This window comes from Eptatretus burgeri, chromosome 18, assembly GCF_056783735.1.
Source record: "Eptatretus burgeri isolate ZD-2024b chromosome 18, Ebu_testis_v1, whole genome shotgun sequence".
Taxonomy (NCBI): Eukaryota; Metazoa; Chordata; class Myxini; order Myxiniformes; family Myxinidae; genus Eptatretus; species Eptatretus burgeri.
Genome location: NC_140978.1, coordinates 11610656 through 11627837, shown reverse-complemented (window position 1 = coordinate 11627837; position 17182 = coordinate 11610656). Strand labels below are relative to the sequence as shown.

Sequence of the window (17182 nt, the reverse complement as noted above, 5' to 3'; positions counted from 1 at the left end):
TTAATGCTCAATTGTCATGGATTCTATAACCAAATTGTTGTGAAGATTTAGTATTAATGAGTTCGAGGTAAAATAGTAACAATCGCTTGGTGCGTTTATATTTTTGTTCAGTATATATTGATGGGTAATTGAATATACAGTATAATTGTATAAGGGAACAAGAGCTCAAGTGAGCACAATATACGCCCGAACAAGAAGGTATATATAGAATTGTGCTACTACATAGAAAACAGCATCCTGGTTGCCATGGCAACCACTTTAGATGACGAACGTATGTCACGACACACCGTCTCCACAGTCTGTACCTATGTACCAGATATGAAATGTGAAAGTTGAAAACTTTGGGAGTTAGAGTGTGGACAGGAACGGACGGACGGACGGATGGACGGACGACGGGTATCACATAATACGCCCCGATATATATATATATATATATATATATATATATATATATATATATATATATATATATATATATATAAATATATATAATAAAAACACCTCACCGACACATTATTAACAAGAATGAGTGAACACTTTCTGGATTCAGATGGAAGTCCTCCACCATGTGCCAAAATTTCATGGAGCTGCCTCCTCCAACAACAAAAACATTATGCGGGAAGAACAATCATTTTACACGGCCTGTCACACGAGTGACCCTTCTACCTACAGGAGTTTGTTAAATTGGATTAGGAATGGTATAGGAAGCTGATATTTAGCATGCCAGTTCTAACATACATGTAGTACATTATGTGCAAAGCACAAGCCTCTAAGTGATGAAGTTTCAAAATGGGCTTCTGGCATGGATGTGCAAAAATGATGGTATTCAGACCCCTAAAATGGACACATTTTCACTCATACCTTGACAAATATAGTAGCTACAAGAACGAGTGAACACTTTCTAGATTCAGCAGGAGGTTCTCTATCATCATAAAATAAAAACATGATGCGGGAAAAACAATCATTTTACATGGCCTGTCATCTATATATTAATACTGAAGGACCAATTTTGTGCTCCTCCTGGAGGTCGCGTCACGTTTTTCTCGGTACTGTGACCTGGACTGAAAGAAACTTCGTACCTGTAAGAGTGCATCACACATAGTGGCAATAGTCAAACTTCAACTCTGAAGCAGAATAACCACTTTTCGTTTTACATTCGTTTACATGGCGATGTGACGTCATTGCTGAGAGGCGTCAGGACGTCATGACATCATCGGTCATTCGCTGATGTCATTACGTCTGTCGTCGACAGACCGTTACCGCTGAGAGGTGCAATTCCACTCCTCGAAAATAGTGTCTGCAATGTAAAACCCTCTTCTGCACATGCTGACTACCTCAGAATGTGAATTTGACACAAAAATGTAACAAGAAACATTGTATCTTCTATATATTAATACTGAAGGACCAATTTTGTGCTCCTCCTAGCGGTCGCGTCACGTTTTTCTCGGTACTGTGACCTGGACTGAAAGAGATTTCGTACCTGTAAGAGTGCATCGCACATAGTGGCAAGAGTCAACTTTCAACTCTGAAGCAGAATAAACACTTTTTGTTGAGACGGGGGCGAGGAGTGAAGAGGCGGGGGCGGGGGATGAAGAGACGGGGGCAGCGAGTAAAGAGGCGGGGGCTGGGATGAATTAGGCGGGGTTGAGTGTGAGGGGGTGGACAGGGGGCGGGGCAAGTGGTGCGGGGAATCAAGAGACGGGGGGTGGGAGTGAAGAGGCGGGGCGGGGTAATTAAATTTTTGGGTGGGGGTAAGCAAATTGATGGCGGGGGGGGGGAACGGGGCAGGGGATGAGTAGGCGGGGGCAAGCACGCCCTGTCTAGTCCATGTCCCTCGAGTGTGGGTGACCTGGTGAGGGTGGATGAATGAACGGAATCCGTCTGTGACGGGGTTTCGGCTAGTATGAATGATTTTTCCACTTACAGGAGCCTGTTAAATGGGGTTAGGAATGGGATAGAAAGCTGAAATCTAGCATGCCAGTTCTAACATACATGTTGTACATTGTGTGCAAAGCAGGAGCCTCTAAGTGATGAAGTTTCAAAATGGGCTTCTGGCATGGATGTGTAAAAATGATGGGATTCAGACCCCTAAAATGCTCACATTTTCACTCATATATTGACAAATATAGTAGCTACAAGAACGAGTGAACACGTTCTAGATTCAGAAGGAGGTCCTCTATCATGTGTTAAAATTTCATGGAGCTGCCTCTTAAAATAAAAACATTATGCGGGAAAATCAATCATTTTACACAGCCTGTCTGTCATACGAGTGATTTTTCCACTTGCAGGAGCCTGTTTGATGGCCTGAGAAAGGGTGTAGGAAGCTGAAAAATTTGCATGCAAGTCCTAATGGAGGGGTAGTTCAGAATGTGTGAAGGCTTTAACGATTGGTCTTTCAATTTTGAAATGAGCTTCTAGCGTGGATGTGCAAAAATGATGGTGTTCAGACCCCTAAAACGGACACATGTTCCCTCATATCTTGACCAATATAGTAGCTACAAGAATGTGTGAACACTTTCTAGATTCAGAAGGAAGTCCTCTATCATGTGATAAAATTTCATGGAGCTGCCTCTTAAAATAAAACAAGAAGGTATATTCAGAATTGTGCGACGACATGGAAAACAGCATCCTGGTTGCCATGGCAACCACTTTAGATGACGGACGTATGTGTCTCCACAGTCTCCGTCTCCACAATCTGTACCTATGTACCAAATATGAAACGTGAAAGTTGAAAACTTTGGGAGTTAGAGTGCGGACAGGAACGGACGGACGACCGGTATCACATAATACGCACCGATATTTTAATCTATCTATAATTCCAGCAATGTGTGTGTGTGTGTGTGTGTGTGTGTGTGTGTGTGTGTGTGTGTGTGTGTGTGTGTGTGTGTGTGTGTGTGTGTGTGTGTGTGTGTGTGTGTGTGTGTGTGTGTGTGTGTGTGTGTGTGTGTGACCGCTGTTTCTCGACAACCTCTGGTCTGATCTATTTGAAACTTGCCAGGTATATTGCTGGGGACCTGAGGATGTGCCTTTTCAAGGTTTAATATTAATCGGACAAGTGCTTCCCAAGTTATGGCCATTTATTTACCAAACCAATGGGAAGACACTTTGTTGTGTGGGCGTGGCCGATGGGGAAGGGAAGCACAGCCACGTTCCCCATTACGGGTTACAACGTACGGACTTCCGGAGAGTGATGACTTCGTGTATTTTAATAATTTCTCGATTTCTTATGCGCATTTATAGATAAACACAATGGCCCAAGTTATGATCGTTTTCATATTAGACGGTGTATAAATTTCGGGAACATCAGAGTGCTGGTATGCTCCGAACCAGGAAGTAAATTTTTTTCTCTCTCTTCTCTTTTTGTTTTTCATTGCCCACGACATTGCGAAAAGGTAAAATACGTTGGCACAAATTGAATAATTGGGTATTAAAAATAAATTGCGAATAATCGCGACTGGGAATAATTTCGAACTTCCGGGTCACGCACGTACGGGCACGTGAGAGTGAAGAAACGGCCTGTGTGGTTTATTTATTTATTATTTTTTTTTATGGACACGTACATATATATATATATATATATATATATATATATATATATATATATATATATATATATATATATGTATATATATATATATATATATATATATATATATATATATATATATCGGGCGTATAAAAAACCATGGAAATGAAGATACTGTAAGATAAAGTATTAAACCTCACCAGTATATGAGAAGATTCCTGAGTCGTGACAAGCTGTGGAAAGTGAGAAATAAGGACTTCATTATTGAGTGGCACTTGGTGGCGGTCGTGCAGACGACGATACCAAACTGTAAACATGAGGTCTTGCGGCCAGTGCTAAAATCTGGGGCAGGGTACATTTTCTTCCAATTTCTATCGATGGGAACTATTCTAGAAGTCATAACTTGACGGCGATGACGACTGTATGTTACCTGACTGTGTACATTCAGTGGCATCCCATTTCAACCTATCTTACAGATATATACTCGTCTTCATAAGCAAGAATAAATACATATCCTGTACACAGACAAAAACTAAAACTTTTTATAAAAAGCAAGGGAAAATAAATTTTAAATAATTTTTATGTGCCTGGTTCACGGACCCTCTGAAGCCCATCTACAGACCACAAAGGGGTCCATGGACTACAGGTTAATAACCCCGAGCAAAACGCTCCAACGTCTGTTTTCCCTTCCCCCACGATTTGTTCCCTCCTCTCGCTCTCCCACCTCCTTTTTCTGCCCCCCCCCCCTTTTCACAGGGTTTACAGGTAAACGGTTATCGTGTATCGTTGATGCTGATTCAGGAAAGTTTTAGGTGGCTCTGAAAAGAGCCGTTGTGGAGGAAGAGAGCGGGAGAGCTCTAAGGGCCTCGAGTGAGGCCACACCGTTTACTTGCCCTGGCTCTTCTTTGGCAGCAGCACGGCCTGGATGTTTGGCAGGACACCACCTTGCGCGATCGTAACGCCGCCCAGCAGTTTGTTCAACTCCTCATCGTTGCGGATGGCGAGCTGCAAATGACGTGGGATGATGCGACTTTTCTTGTTATCACGTGCTGCGTTGCCGGCGAGCTCCAGGATCTCGGCAGACAAGTACTCGAGCACAGCCGCCAGATAGACGGGAGCGCCGGCACCGACACGTTCGGCGTAGCTTCCTTTGCGGAGAAGTCTGTGGACACGGCCCACGGGGAACTGCAGTCCGGCACGGGAAGAACGTGTCTTGGCCTTGGCCCGAGTCTTTGCACCACCCTTACCACGTCCAGACATGATGTTTTCACTTTACACCCGACGAGGAACCGAAAAATGAACCACAAATAAAACAAGTCAGGACTCACTCACGACACGTTTAAACTACAGAACATCTGAGGAAATACTGAGATGTCGGACTTTATGTAATGGAGATCGGATCAAACGTGGCACACGCCCACTCTGGTTTCATCCAATAGCAGAGAGTCTTGCTCGACCAATACCAGACTGCGTTCCGCCTCCAAGGCGATGTGATCCATTTATTTACATACCCACACCCCTTATAAGAAATATTCGTTTGGTCGACCCAACGTTCGTTATTGTCTCAGCGATCATTTAAAATCGTTATTTTACCCTCTGCCGGTGATGCCTCCTCGGAACCTCCCAGGCAGCTCGAACCAAAGAAGGGATCGAAGAAAACCGCTTCCAAATTGACGAGAAAGTCAAACCGTAAACGCCGCCATCGCAAAATGGGAAAGCTTCGGTATTTACATCTACAAGGTTCTCAAACAAGTTCACCCCGACACGGTGTTTCTTACAAAGGGATGAGCATCATGAATTCATTCGGAAACGACATGTTCGAGCGGATCTCGTCCGAGGCGTCTCGTCTGACACATTACAACAAGCGTTCCACGGGGACATCGCGGGACATCCAGACGGCAGTGCGCTTGGTCCTTCCCGGGGAGTTGGCCAAACACGCCCAAACACGCCGTGTCCGAAGGGACGAAGGCCGCGAACAAGTACACCGGCTCCAAGTGAGCTGCTCGGACTCGAACCACGTGTTTCTCGCACCACGTGGGTCTCGCACCACGTGTTTCTCGCACCACGTCGGTCTCGCACCACGTGTTTCTCGCACCACGTGTTTCTCGCACCACGTGGTTGTAATCCCAATCCCCAAACGGCTCTTTTCAGCCATTCAAACGTTTCTTGAATTGAGTTCGACTTTCACTTCTCGTGTCCTTGGTGGAGGAGCCACGTCACGTCATATGTGAGGTGGTTCATGTGAAAGTCCATTTCAGGTAATAATGTAGATAAGTGAAAGGTGGAACCGTGATGAACATTAACATGGATTGTTCATGTGATTTACAATCCCCTCGGTTATCGATACAATCTTTTCAAAACCGCGACCCACCACTACCTCTTACATGTGAAGCGGAATATTTGACCCATTCACCTCGTGAAAACCAAAGTAATAAGAATAAGAAAAAGACATCCAGAGCACAACACTTGAAAAATCCCCCCCCCCCACTCCAAACGTTGCCATAGATACATCAAATTATCCGTTTCATGAAGATTAAAATTGATACTCTGAATCAAAGCTCAGGTCAATCGGATGAAAATTGATTATTTCTCAGATTTAAATTGAAGATTTTGAAAACTTGAATTTGAGTTGACCTTTTGACAACGAAATATTAGTTTTTCCTATTCAGTGATGGATTATGGAAATACCGTTTAATTATCAAGTTAATCGGATGTAAATTGACGATTTTTCAGTTAAAATTTGATGTTGGAAGTTTGGCCTTTGATTTGAAAAAGTTCCTTACCCGATCCAGCGATGCAATGAGAAAATCTTGTTCAATTTTCAAGTGAATCGGATGAAAAATTATTTTTTAAAAACCTGACCTCAAGATGACCTTTACCCTGAAAATCAAGAGGCTTCTCAGTTGGGACTACAGTACCTCCACAACTTAGTAAAGTTTCATGACGACCGGTTTGGAATTGTGGACCTGTAGACGATAAAATCAAAAAACCAATATCCTTGAAAAATCTTTGATTTTTGAAGTAACAAACCGAGCTATTCACACCATTTATTCCACGTTACACACAAAGTTCAAGACGCCTGAAGCTCCTTCATGAACGAGTTGGTGGCTCTGAAAAGAGCCGTTTTGTTGTGGATAATGACGAACACCACCTCCAGGATGTTTAACCACCGAAACCGTAGAGTGTACGGCCCTGGCGTTTCAGGGCGTACACCACGTCCATGGCGGTGACGGTCTTCCGCTTGGCATGCTCCGTGTAGGTAACGGCGTCACGGATAACATTCTCCAGGAAGACCTTGAGAACTCCGCGGGTTTCCTCGTAGATGAGACCCGAGATACGTTTCACCCCACCACGACGGGCAAGACGACGGATAGCCGGCTTTGTGATTCCCTGGATGTTATCACGGAGAACCTTGCGATGACGTTTCGCGCCTCCTTTTCCGAGACCCTTTCCTCCTTTACCCCGTCCAGACATGGCGAGAACGTTTCAACCCAAAGCGGAATGAATCAAACAACGAACGTTCACGTGTTTATATGGTGAGAGAACCGAGGGTTTCTATTGGTGGAGAGCTTGATATCACCATTTGATCTTTGACCTTTAACCTTTACCTCCAACATTTAATTATTTTCTCTGGGGGTAAGATTGTGCGCACGTGCTTTTCGTGCCCTTTCACCTTTGACCTCTCTTGCCGCGCACTTCCTCGTTCCGCTTTGTGAAACACTCACTCGAACTCAAATGAACCCGGAATCTTACGAAAGGAGGTTTTACTTACAAAGCCAGCAATTGATGATTTCATTCTGTCCACAACTTGAACTGCAGAACTTTGGAAAATAAACAACGAACACACACATCGCCTCAGTTACAAATACGTTTCAAAGTAATCGAAGGATATTTTGTTGATCGTTTGGATATTAAATACAAGGAAATGTAACACAGGTGGAGGACATTCAGCCCATCATTCCTGTGTGAACACCACACTCATTTATCGACACAAGATCCAAGGAAGAAAATGGAAAAAAAGTTTTTAAATACATGAAAAATTGTTTTTTGTTGTTGTTTTTTTAAATTTTATTTTAGTTTCTGTAGTTTTTGTATTTTTGCTTCTTCCCCTTTGGGCTTGGTTAAAAACAGAACATCAACCACACAACCCCCCACCCTCCCCGGACTTACCCCAACCAACAGCACTCTGTACACATGTGCACAATCACCCAGCAATGCTCAAACTACCGAAAAATCTTCTCAACATCCCCACACCCCTCTACCTCCATAACTTCCAGGTACCTATCTAATTCTAATTTAAACTTATCTACTGTTTCTGCTGCCACTACCTTTCCATGCATTAACTAATCTCTGAGTGAAAGTCCCCTGCCTTACTACCATCTTAACTCTCCTCTTCTTTACTCTCAGGCTACCCTATCACTGGTCCTATCACTGTCTTCTCTGTTGAATAATAATTAATCTGCCCATATTTTATCTGTACCTTTCATTATCTTAAACATCTCCATCACATCTCCTCGCAACCGCCTCTGTTATAGTGAATAAAGCCCTGTCTCCTTCAGCCACTCCTCATAGGTGAGTCCAGCTTGGCCCAGAATCAATCGAGTAGCCCTGCATTGAACCTTCTCGGTGGCATATATGTCCTTCTGGAACTGTGGTGACCAGAACTGCACACAATATTCTAGATGTGACCCTCACTAAATTCCTATACAACGTTAACACCACCTCTTTTGATTTATAAATTATTCCCCTCTGAATACAACATAAAACCCGATTTGCTTTACCTACATGTAAAGGTAAAAAGGGAAAGCAATTCCACACCAGCCCAGCATTGTGTTGCCGGCTTACATCCCGTATCTATTACCATCCCCAGATCCTTCTCCTGTGTGACACGCTCCAAAATTACCCCTTGCGTCACGGATAGCATTCTCCTGTAATCCTGTAATCCTGTAATCTCTATTTTATTTGTTCTTTCCCATCCCCAACAACTTACACTTGCTCAGGTTAAATTCCATCTGCCAATCTTTTGCCCAATCTAAACAAGTATCAAAACTTTCCAAAATCTGTTCACCAGCCCCTCTGCTATCCACCTTACCTCCAAGCCTTGTGTCATCTGCAAATTTGGAGAGCTTACTCTTTACCCCATTATCCAAATCGTTGATGTAAGCAATGAATAGTAATGCCCCGAGTACTGATCCCTGAGGTACTCCGTGACTTACATCCTCCCAGCAAGACATCCTCCCACTCACAGCCACTCTTTGCTTCCGACCACTAAGCCAGTTTGCAGTCTAGTTAGCCACCTGACCAGCCACCCCACAAGCCCTCACTTTGGCTAACAACCTCCGATGTGGTAACTTATCAAATGCTTTCTCAAAGTCAAGATATACTATGTCCACTGCCTTTCCCTCATCCACATAATCAGGCACTGCTTCAGAGAACTCTAAAAGATTTGTTAAACAGGAACTACCTTTGATAAACCCATGCTGACTACCTTTAATTAGTTTGTAATTATTTAAATGGTACCTCATCTGGTCCATAATTAATGACTCCAAAACCTTCCCCACACCTGAAGTCAAACTAACAGGTCTATAGTTTCCCAATTCTTCTCTGGATCCTTTCTTAAATAATGGTGTTGCATTTGATACTCTCCAATCCTCCGGTACCTTTCCTGACTCCAATGATCTATTGAAAATATCCGTTAACATCTCGCTTACCTGCTCAGCCACCTCCATCAATACTCTCGGTTGCATATTATCTGGACCAGGAGCCTTATATTCTCTTAGATTACCGAGTTGTTCCTTTACTTCCTCCACTCCAACCTGGATCTTCTGCAAAAGCCCTTCCTCACCTCCTTGATAGATACTCTCAGCTATTGGCAATTCTCCTTAAGAAAAGTAAGACTCCTTCTTTTATCCGGACAAACGACATTAACTTCGTTGAACCCTCGATTGTTGTTTTGCAAATGTCAACTCGTTGAGGTTCAAACACAATGAATGCTCGTGTTGTTCAAGCAGTGATCATCACTCGGCTATCATCACTCCGTTTCATTGAAAGACAAGGTTATTAGACACAGGAGGAGGCCATTCGGGCCATCATGACTGCGCTCCATCAACACCAGACCAATTCATATAAAAAAGAAAATTCAAAATGTTTGTTCTTCTGTTGTTTTATTATTTCCCAGGAATGGGGAAATACAACATCAACCACAGTCCCCTTGACGAGACCCAACAGGCAACACTCATCACAGATGCACACAATCATCTATCCATGCTATCTAAATGTCCTGTCAACATCCCGATACCCCTCTATCTTCAATACTTCCAGGTGTCAATGTAATTCGAATTTAAACTTATCGACTGTTTCCGTTACCACGACCTTTCATGAGAGAGCATGTCATGCCTCAACTACTCATTGAGTTACAGACCTCTGCCTTACTCTCATCGCAACCCACCTAAACCCGTGGAAGACCGTTGAAGTTGCTGCATCCTTGCACCTACCTTGGACGCCATGCAATGAATTTGACCAGTCAAGTGTCAATGAGAAATCGCAACAGTTTCGTTTACAAGATCGGGACACAACCAGGACCTCACATGAAGCACGACACAAGAACAGGGAGAAACGGGGGTCAACGATCGGTCACGTTTGGATAAAGAAAATGTTCTCAGCATTGTTCATCGCCGCGTGCTGTTGGTAACCAAGTATTTTGACATTCGTGCTGGTCCATGGCAAGATGACCTCGACTCGAGCCTCGGAAAAGCGGTGTTTTTCTTGTTTTTTTGAATGTCTTGCAAAGGTGACCACAGACAGGTGTACATTTCACCTTGAACGTTATGACGTTTGAGTCATATGAAGTAAGGTATTTTCTCTCGTGAAAATCACAGCTTGAGTGAAGAAACGTCTTGGTCGAAGCCCGAGAACGTGTCCGAGTAAGCAATGTTCTGTCAAAGCAGATCTTCGATTTGCCGTGTCGGTCCGTGAAACACGGCAAAAGGTCCAGAGAATTGAAAATGTCGTTTGCCAACATGTACTTGCACCTGAAACGGTTGTGCACATTTTGCATGGAATTATCATTCACGTGAATTTCAGATCTGAAAGTGACGGAAGAAACACAAACGGATCCGAGGAAACACCTCTCATGGTTTTCCGATCGTCGACGTTGATTTCTACCACGTCCGCTCCTCCACGACATCATCATCACAGAGTCTGTGAACGTCGACGTTGATTTCTACCACGTCCGCTCCTCACGTCATCATCATCACAGTCAGTGAACGTCGACGTTAATTTCTACCACGTCCGCTCCTCACATCATCATCATCACAGTCAGTGAACGTCGACGTTGATTTCTACCACGTCCGCTTCTCCACGTCATCATCATCATCACAGAGTCGGCGGGGCGAGGCGTCGCGATATTTGCACAATGCGGGTATTATAGAAGGACTTGGACAATGCAAGTCTCATCAAACACCTGGCACCTGTCCTTTAATCAAGGTAAATACAAGGTGGTACAGGGAGAAATATAGTTCAATGATTGCAAAGACAAAAAGAAACAACCACAAAAATAAATATCAGCAGATATACTCTGACAAATGGGAGAATGACAAAAGAGCAGAAAGAATTATAAAGATCTTGACAGAATAGCAATTGATAAGGAATGTTCTTTGGAATGGAGAGCTTCGAAGAGGTTAAATTAGTTGGGATGGAGAATGAGTAATCATAAATGCCCAAGATGCACATACACACACATTCAGCAAGGACGTTCTTTTTGCTCTTTTCGTTCATGGACGCGGTGAACAGGCCGAAAGGGGCTCAGGGTTGATATTGGTGGGAGAACAAGGACACAACCAATGCTTTTAAAGAAAATGGTGGGATTGAGCCAATCGAACAAGTGCAGGTTTTCTCGGGTAGAAACACAAAGTACCAGTCACCTCCTTTCGGGATGTCAAAAACTCATGTCAGAACACTTGTACACAGGAAGACACGACAGCGTCTGTGGAGTAATCCACAAGTACATCTGTAAACATTTCAACATTCCGGTTTCACAACAATCATGGAAACACAAACCAAATCCAATCCTTCATAATTAATGAACATGTCGTGATCACGGATGACAAGACGTTGGAGGGAGAGGTGCTCCGCGGTGCGGCACCTGCCAATAGTCGTGCAACTCGGCCCATGGTCACACGCGTGCGGCTCGTGCCCGCGGATTTATAAAAGTCCACTGATGATGAAGCGTGTCACACACATGAACATACACGATCCCATCAAGTGTGGACATTGCAAACAACGCACTGCGTCCGGACATGGTGCTCAAACACAAAAAGGAAAAGTCATCATTGTTGATGGACGTTTCAGTTCCCATTGACTTTGGACTAAATTCAACAGAAATCATGAAAATCACCAAATACCAGGATCTGAAAAATGAGGTTAAAAGAACTTGTAACTGTGAAAAAGCTGAAATTATACCAGTGATCGTATGAGCTACAGGAACGATAAAGAAAACCCTGACTGAATATTTAAATATCATTCCGGGAGCAACGACCGACAAACGGAGGCTCTCAGAGGTGGAGTGAAGATCTTGATGGAGCCCTTGGAACGAGGCGATAAGAACGAAGTTTCACAATTTGGTTCATGAATCGTGATCCTTCCCTGAAAAAAGAGGTTATTTTGAGTTGTTCCCACCTTCTGAAACCTACGAATGGAGATAACAAACACTGACACACACACACACACACACACACACACACACACACACACACACACACACACACACACACACACACACACACACACACACACACACACACACACACACACACACACACACACACACACACACACACACACACACACACACACACACACACACACACACACACACACACACACATACACATATACATACACAGACACATGCACACATATACACACACATACACATATACATACGCACACACACACACACACCCACATATGCACACACACATATACACACACATACGCACACACATACACACATATACACACACACATATACATACATAAACCCACACACGGCCACACACACACACACACACACACACACACACATACATACACACATACACAGACATATACACACACAAACACACATGCATACACACATACACTCAAACAAACACACATGTACACACACACACACACACACACACACACACACACACACACACACACACACACACACACATACACATATACATACACAGACACATGCACACATATACACACACATACACACATACATACGCACACACACACATACACACACATATGCACACACACATATATACACACACATACGCACACACATACACACATATACACACACACACATATACATACATAAACACACACACGGCCACACACACACACACACACACATATATACACACATATATACACACATACACAGACATAAACACACACACACACACACACACACACACACACATTCAGCAAGGACGTTCTTTTTGCTCTTTTCGTTCATGGACGCGGTGAACAGGCCGAAAGGGGCTCAGGGTTGATATTGGTGGGAGAAACGAGCGAAGGAGGGCGGACGGAGCTTTCCCTCGCGGATCGGATCACATCGGGCTCGGCTTTCAGCCAATGGAGAGCGGAGATTGAAATTTCGACCAATGGTGGAGGCGGTAGGTGGGGCTTAATTCTTCAGCGAATGAGAAAGGTTGTGAGTCAGCCAATGGCAAACGGGCGAAGGTCTCGCGACGCAAATAAAATCGAACCGCCCGATTAAAATTACCACACTTCATTTTCTGCCGTTTCGTTTCCAGTTTGTTGGTGTTTTTTCACCATGGCCCGAACCAAGCAGACCGCCCGTAAATCGACTGGTGGAAAGGCGCCGCGAAAACAGTTGGCGACCAAGGCGGCGCGGAAAAGCGCTCCAGCCACAGGTGGTGTGAAGAAACCGCATCGTTACCGGCCCGGAACTGTGGCGCTGCGTGAGATCCGTCGCTACCAAAAGTCCACCGAGCTGCTCATTCGCAAGCTGCCGTTTCAGCGCCTCGTCCGTGAAATCGCACAGGATTTCAAGACTGACTTGCGATTCCAGAGTTCTGCGGTGATGGCGCTGCAGGAGGCGAGTGAGGCCTACCTCGTGGGTCTGTTTGAGGACACGAATTTGTGCGCCATTCACGCCAAGCGTGTCACCATCATGCCCAAGGACATCCAGCTGGCTCGACGTATCCGCGGAGAGCGAGCTTGATCCGCTCGTCTCAAGACTGTGGATACAGACTCCACCACAACCAACGGCTCTTTTCAGAGCCACCACACCTTTCTTGAAAGTGTAATCGACCTTTCACACAACTCACAACCAATGAATACCTTTGTGTACATGGATCAGATGGAAATATGATTTGTGAAGAACTTTGGTTTGTTTTAAACAAAGACGGGAATAAATGGAGACACGGAGAGGGAGTTTTGATGGACAAGACACGGACTGGCAGTGTCTCCATGTGACGAGGGTTTAGGATGGTTCCATTAAATATCGTCAGGGCTAAATTATTGAATACTGGGGTTCATACATTGAAGAGATGCATATACTGTATGTGTACAGTGCACGGTTCATAAATGTTGCGTGTTCGGAGTGAGGAGACCAAGTGTAAAGGAAGGACAAAACATCGTATTTGGGCTCTCCTCTCACGTGGCACCAGGTTTAACAGGTAAAGGTAAACGGTGATAGTGTGTCGCTGATGGTGTTTCGGGAAAGTTTTAGGTGGCTCTGAAAGGAGCCGTTGTGGAGGAATAGTGTGGGAGACCTCTTGGGCCTTGAGTGGGATCACACAGTTTACTTGCACTGGCTCTTCCAAAGAGGAACCGAAAGATAAACCACAAATAAAACAAGTCACACCTCACTACACGTTTATTTAAATTACAGGACGTCACATCATCGGATGAGATGAAGGATTTTATGAAATAGACTTGAGATCAAGAGTTACTCTCGTTATATCTATCCAATGGTTGGTGTCGAACTCAACACCGCCCGGCGACGTCCGGACACTTCTTTTCACATTCAGAACTGATGTTCAGCTCAATTCTGCAGTTTGTGCTCAATTCCGATGAATTCATTTAATTTAATTTCAGGACTTTCTGGGCGGAGTTCGTAACTTTATTTGAATTGTAAAATAATTTAAACAGTGGAATTTAAATTTAAACAGCTCGGAACTGAGATTACCAGAAGTCTTGAGTATTCCAAAACTCCTCGGTTGTCTCTGGGCAGTGTTTTGTGTGACCAAATGGTTGACACCCTTGCCAGACCAACACCAAGCTACGTTCCACCTCCAGACCAACACCACGAATTGTTCCTCCTCCCGACCAACACCAAGCCTCATTCCGCTTCCAGACCAACACCAAGCCTCGTTCCTCCTCCAGACCAACACCAAGCCTCGTACCTCCTCCAGACCAACACCAAGCCTCGTTCCTCCTCCAGACCAACACCAAGCTACGTTCTTCTTCCAGACCAACACCAAGCTACGTTATTCCTCCAGACCAACACCAAGCCTCATTCCGCTTCCAGACCAACACCAAGCCTCGTTCCTCCTCCAGACCAACACCAAGCCTCGTTCCTCCTCCAGACCAACACCAATCCTCGTTCCTCCTCCAGACCAACACCAAGCCTCATTCCACTTCCAGACCAACACCAAGCCTCGTTCCTCCTCCAGACCAACACCAAGCTGCGTTCTTCCTCCAGACCAACACCAAGCCTTCCCTGCGGATTTGTCCGTGAGCCTGGATTTGCCACCGACTTTGTTGCTTGTTTTTGGGCAATAAAGACCGGAAGTCACGACCTGTGTCAAGGCCAAACGGGATGTTTCATTTATTGTTGGGCCATTGTTGCGATACATTGGGCCACATAGACCAAAGACCCTTTGGTTACAGACCCTCCAGGCCTTTGACTCAGCTCGTGTTGAGCTTCATCCATTGTAAAGAATCACAAAGGATTCCAATTTGTATGTTTCTGACCTATGATCTGTATGAAGTTTTGGAGTTAAATATTGCTGATTACTGAGCAATTTGAGTAATTAGTAATTTATTAATTAAGTACTAGTAAAGAGCACACTTTGAATGTCACATATTTAACTATATTGGGTGTTAGGTCACATGACACCATGTTTTGTTAATTGTTTCATTAAATTATGGATGAATTTGCAGTTTTGTTTGTCTCTTGGATTTCAATTCATTGTAACCCGGTGTTCTTGAATATAAATCTCCTACACAAACCACTTGATGAAATATATTAATCTTATATCAATTATCTGTGCACGGAGGATGCACCCGAGTAGTTGCAGGTTGTGTGCCAGCATACCCCACTCGTGATTTTATGAACCATCGAATCAGCTCCTTTAAAGCGAACGTTGTGGGTGGCTCTGAAAAGAGCCTTTGTGGGTTTTGAGAAAATGAAACGAGGATGAACTCGAGACACTTCACCTCGACTCTCTGCTCATCCCTTCACTTCTTTTTGAGTGTCGCCTTCTTCTTTAACCCCTTCGTTGCAGGCTTGGACTTTGGTTTCGATGCCTTGGTCTTGTTTACACTTTTCTTCACCTTGACAGATGTCTTCCTGGATTGCTTCGAAGAGGTGGCGGGAGATTTTTGGGCTTTCTTGGGAGATACCTTCCGTACCGTCCTCTTCACAACTGGCTTTTTGGTTGTTTTCTTGGCCGCTTTAGCCTTGGTTGGGGTCTTTGCAACTTTCCTGGCACTGGCGCTCTTCACTCTGGTGCTCTTCACTTTGGTGCTCCTCTTCACTTTGGCACTGTCGTCCTTGTTCAGTTTGAACGAGCCAGCAGCGCCCGTTCCCTTGGTCTGCACAAGCTTTCCACTTGCAACAAGCCTCCTCACAGCCGTATTGATACGTACGGCATTACGATGGACATCGTAGCCATCTGCTGCCAGCGCCTTTTTCGAAGCGACCAGCGACAGACCTTTTCTGTCCATGCTCGATCCTACCACCTTGAGGATCTTTTCCGATAGGGTGCCGTCAGGCTTCTTTGTCTTCCTCGAAGAGCCAGTGTTGGTCTTGGCTCGCTTGGAAGGTGAAGCCAAAGGTTCTGTCGAAAGTGGAACAGTCTCCGGCATTTCGCAGCAATAACAATATGACGGAAGAAGAAGATCCAAATATCACGAGAATATCGTTCAAGTAGTGTGTGGACTCCCCCTGCCGCCCTTGTTATAGTGACGGCGTGGAGGAGCGGACGTGGTAGAAATCATCGTCGGCGCTCGGAAAACCATGAGAGGCGTTTCCCAGGATCCGTTTGTGTTTCTTCCGTCACTTTGAGCTCTGTAATTCACATGAATGATAATTCCATACACAATGTGCACAACCGTTTCAGGTACAAGTACATGCTGGCAAACGGCGAGAAGTACTTTTTCAATTCTCTGGACCTTTTGTCGTGTTACACGGACCGACACGGCAAATCGAAGATCTGCTTGACACTACATTGCTTACTCGGACACGTTCTCGGGCTTCGACCAAGACGTTTCTTCACTCAAGCTGTGATTTTCACGAGGGAAAATACCTTCCTTGATATGACTTAAACGTCATAAAGTTCAAGGTGAATGTACACCTGTCTGTGGTCACCTTTGCAAGACATTCAAACAAACAAGAAA

General features: G+C 44.5%; 4 protein-coding genes and 1 pseudogene across 4 annotated transcripts; 2 read left to right on the top strand and 3 right to left on the bottom strand.

Annotated features, from left to right (window-relative positions):
- Nucleotides 1-4259: 4259 nt before the first annotated feature.
- Nucleotides 4260-5552, bottom strand: LOC147008591 (histone H2AX-like). The gene has a single exon (XM_085864621.1). It carries the CDS (start codon nt 4784-4786, stop codon nt 4412-4414), a length of 375 nt encoding a protein of 124 aa, XP_085720747.1. The 5' UTR covers nt 4787-5552; the 3' UTR covers nt 4260-4411.
- LOC147008592 (histone H2B 1/2-like) lies at nt 4915-5524 on the top strand (annotated as a pseudogene).
- Nucleotides 5553-6627: 1075 nt separating the features above from the next.
- On the bottom strand, nt 6628-7036 carry LOC147008590 (histone H4). Its single transcript, XM_085864622.1, has one exon. It carries the CDS (start codon nt 6998-7000, stop codon nt 6689-6691), a length of 312 nt encoding a protein of 103 aa, XP_085720748.1. The 5' UTR covers nt 7001-7036; the 3' UTR covers nt 6628-6688.
- A 6224-nt stretch (nt 7037-13260) lies between these two features.
- On the top strand, nt 13261-13852 carry LOC147008589 (histone H3). Its single transcript, XM_085863646.1, has one exon. The coding sequence runs from the start codon at nt 13368-13370 to the stop codon at nt 13776-13778; it is 411 nt and encodes a 136-aa protein (XP_085719772.1). The 5' UTR covers nt 13261-13367; the 3' UTR covers nt 13779-13852.
- Nucleotides 13853-15713: 1861 nt separating this feature from the next.
- Nucleotides 15714-16725, bottom strand: LOC147008588 (histone H1-like). Its single transcript, XM_085863644.1, has one exon. The coding sequence runs from the start codon at nt 16649-16651 to the stop codon at nt 16022-16024; it is 630 nt and encodes a 209-aa protein (XP_085719770.1). The 5' UTR covers nt 16652-16725; the 3' UTR covers nt 15714-16021.
- Between the last annotated feature and the right edge of the window lie 457 nt (nt 16726-17182).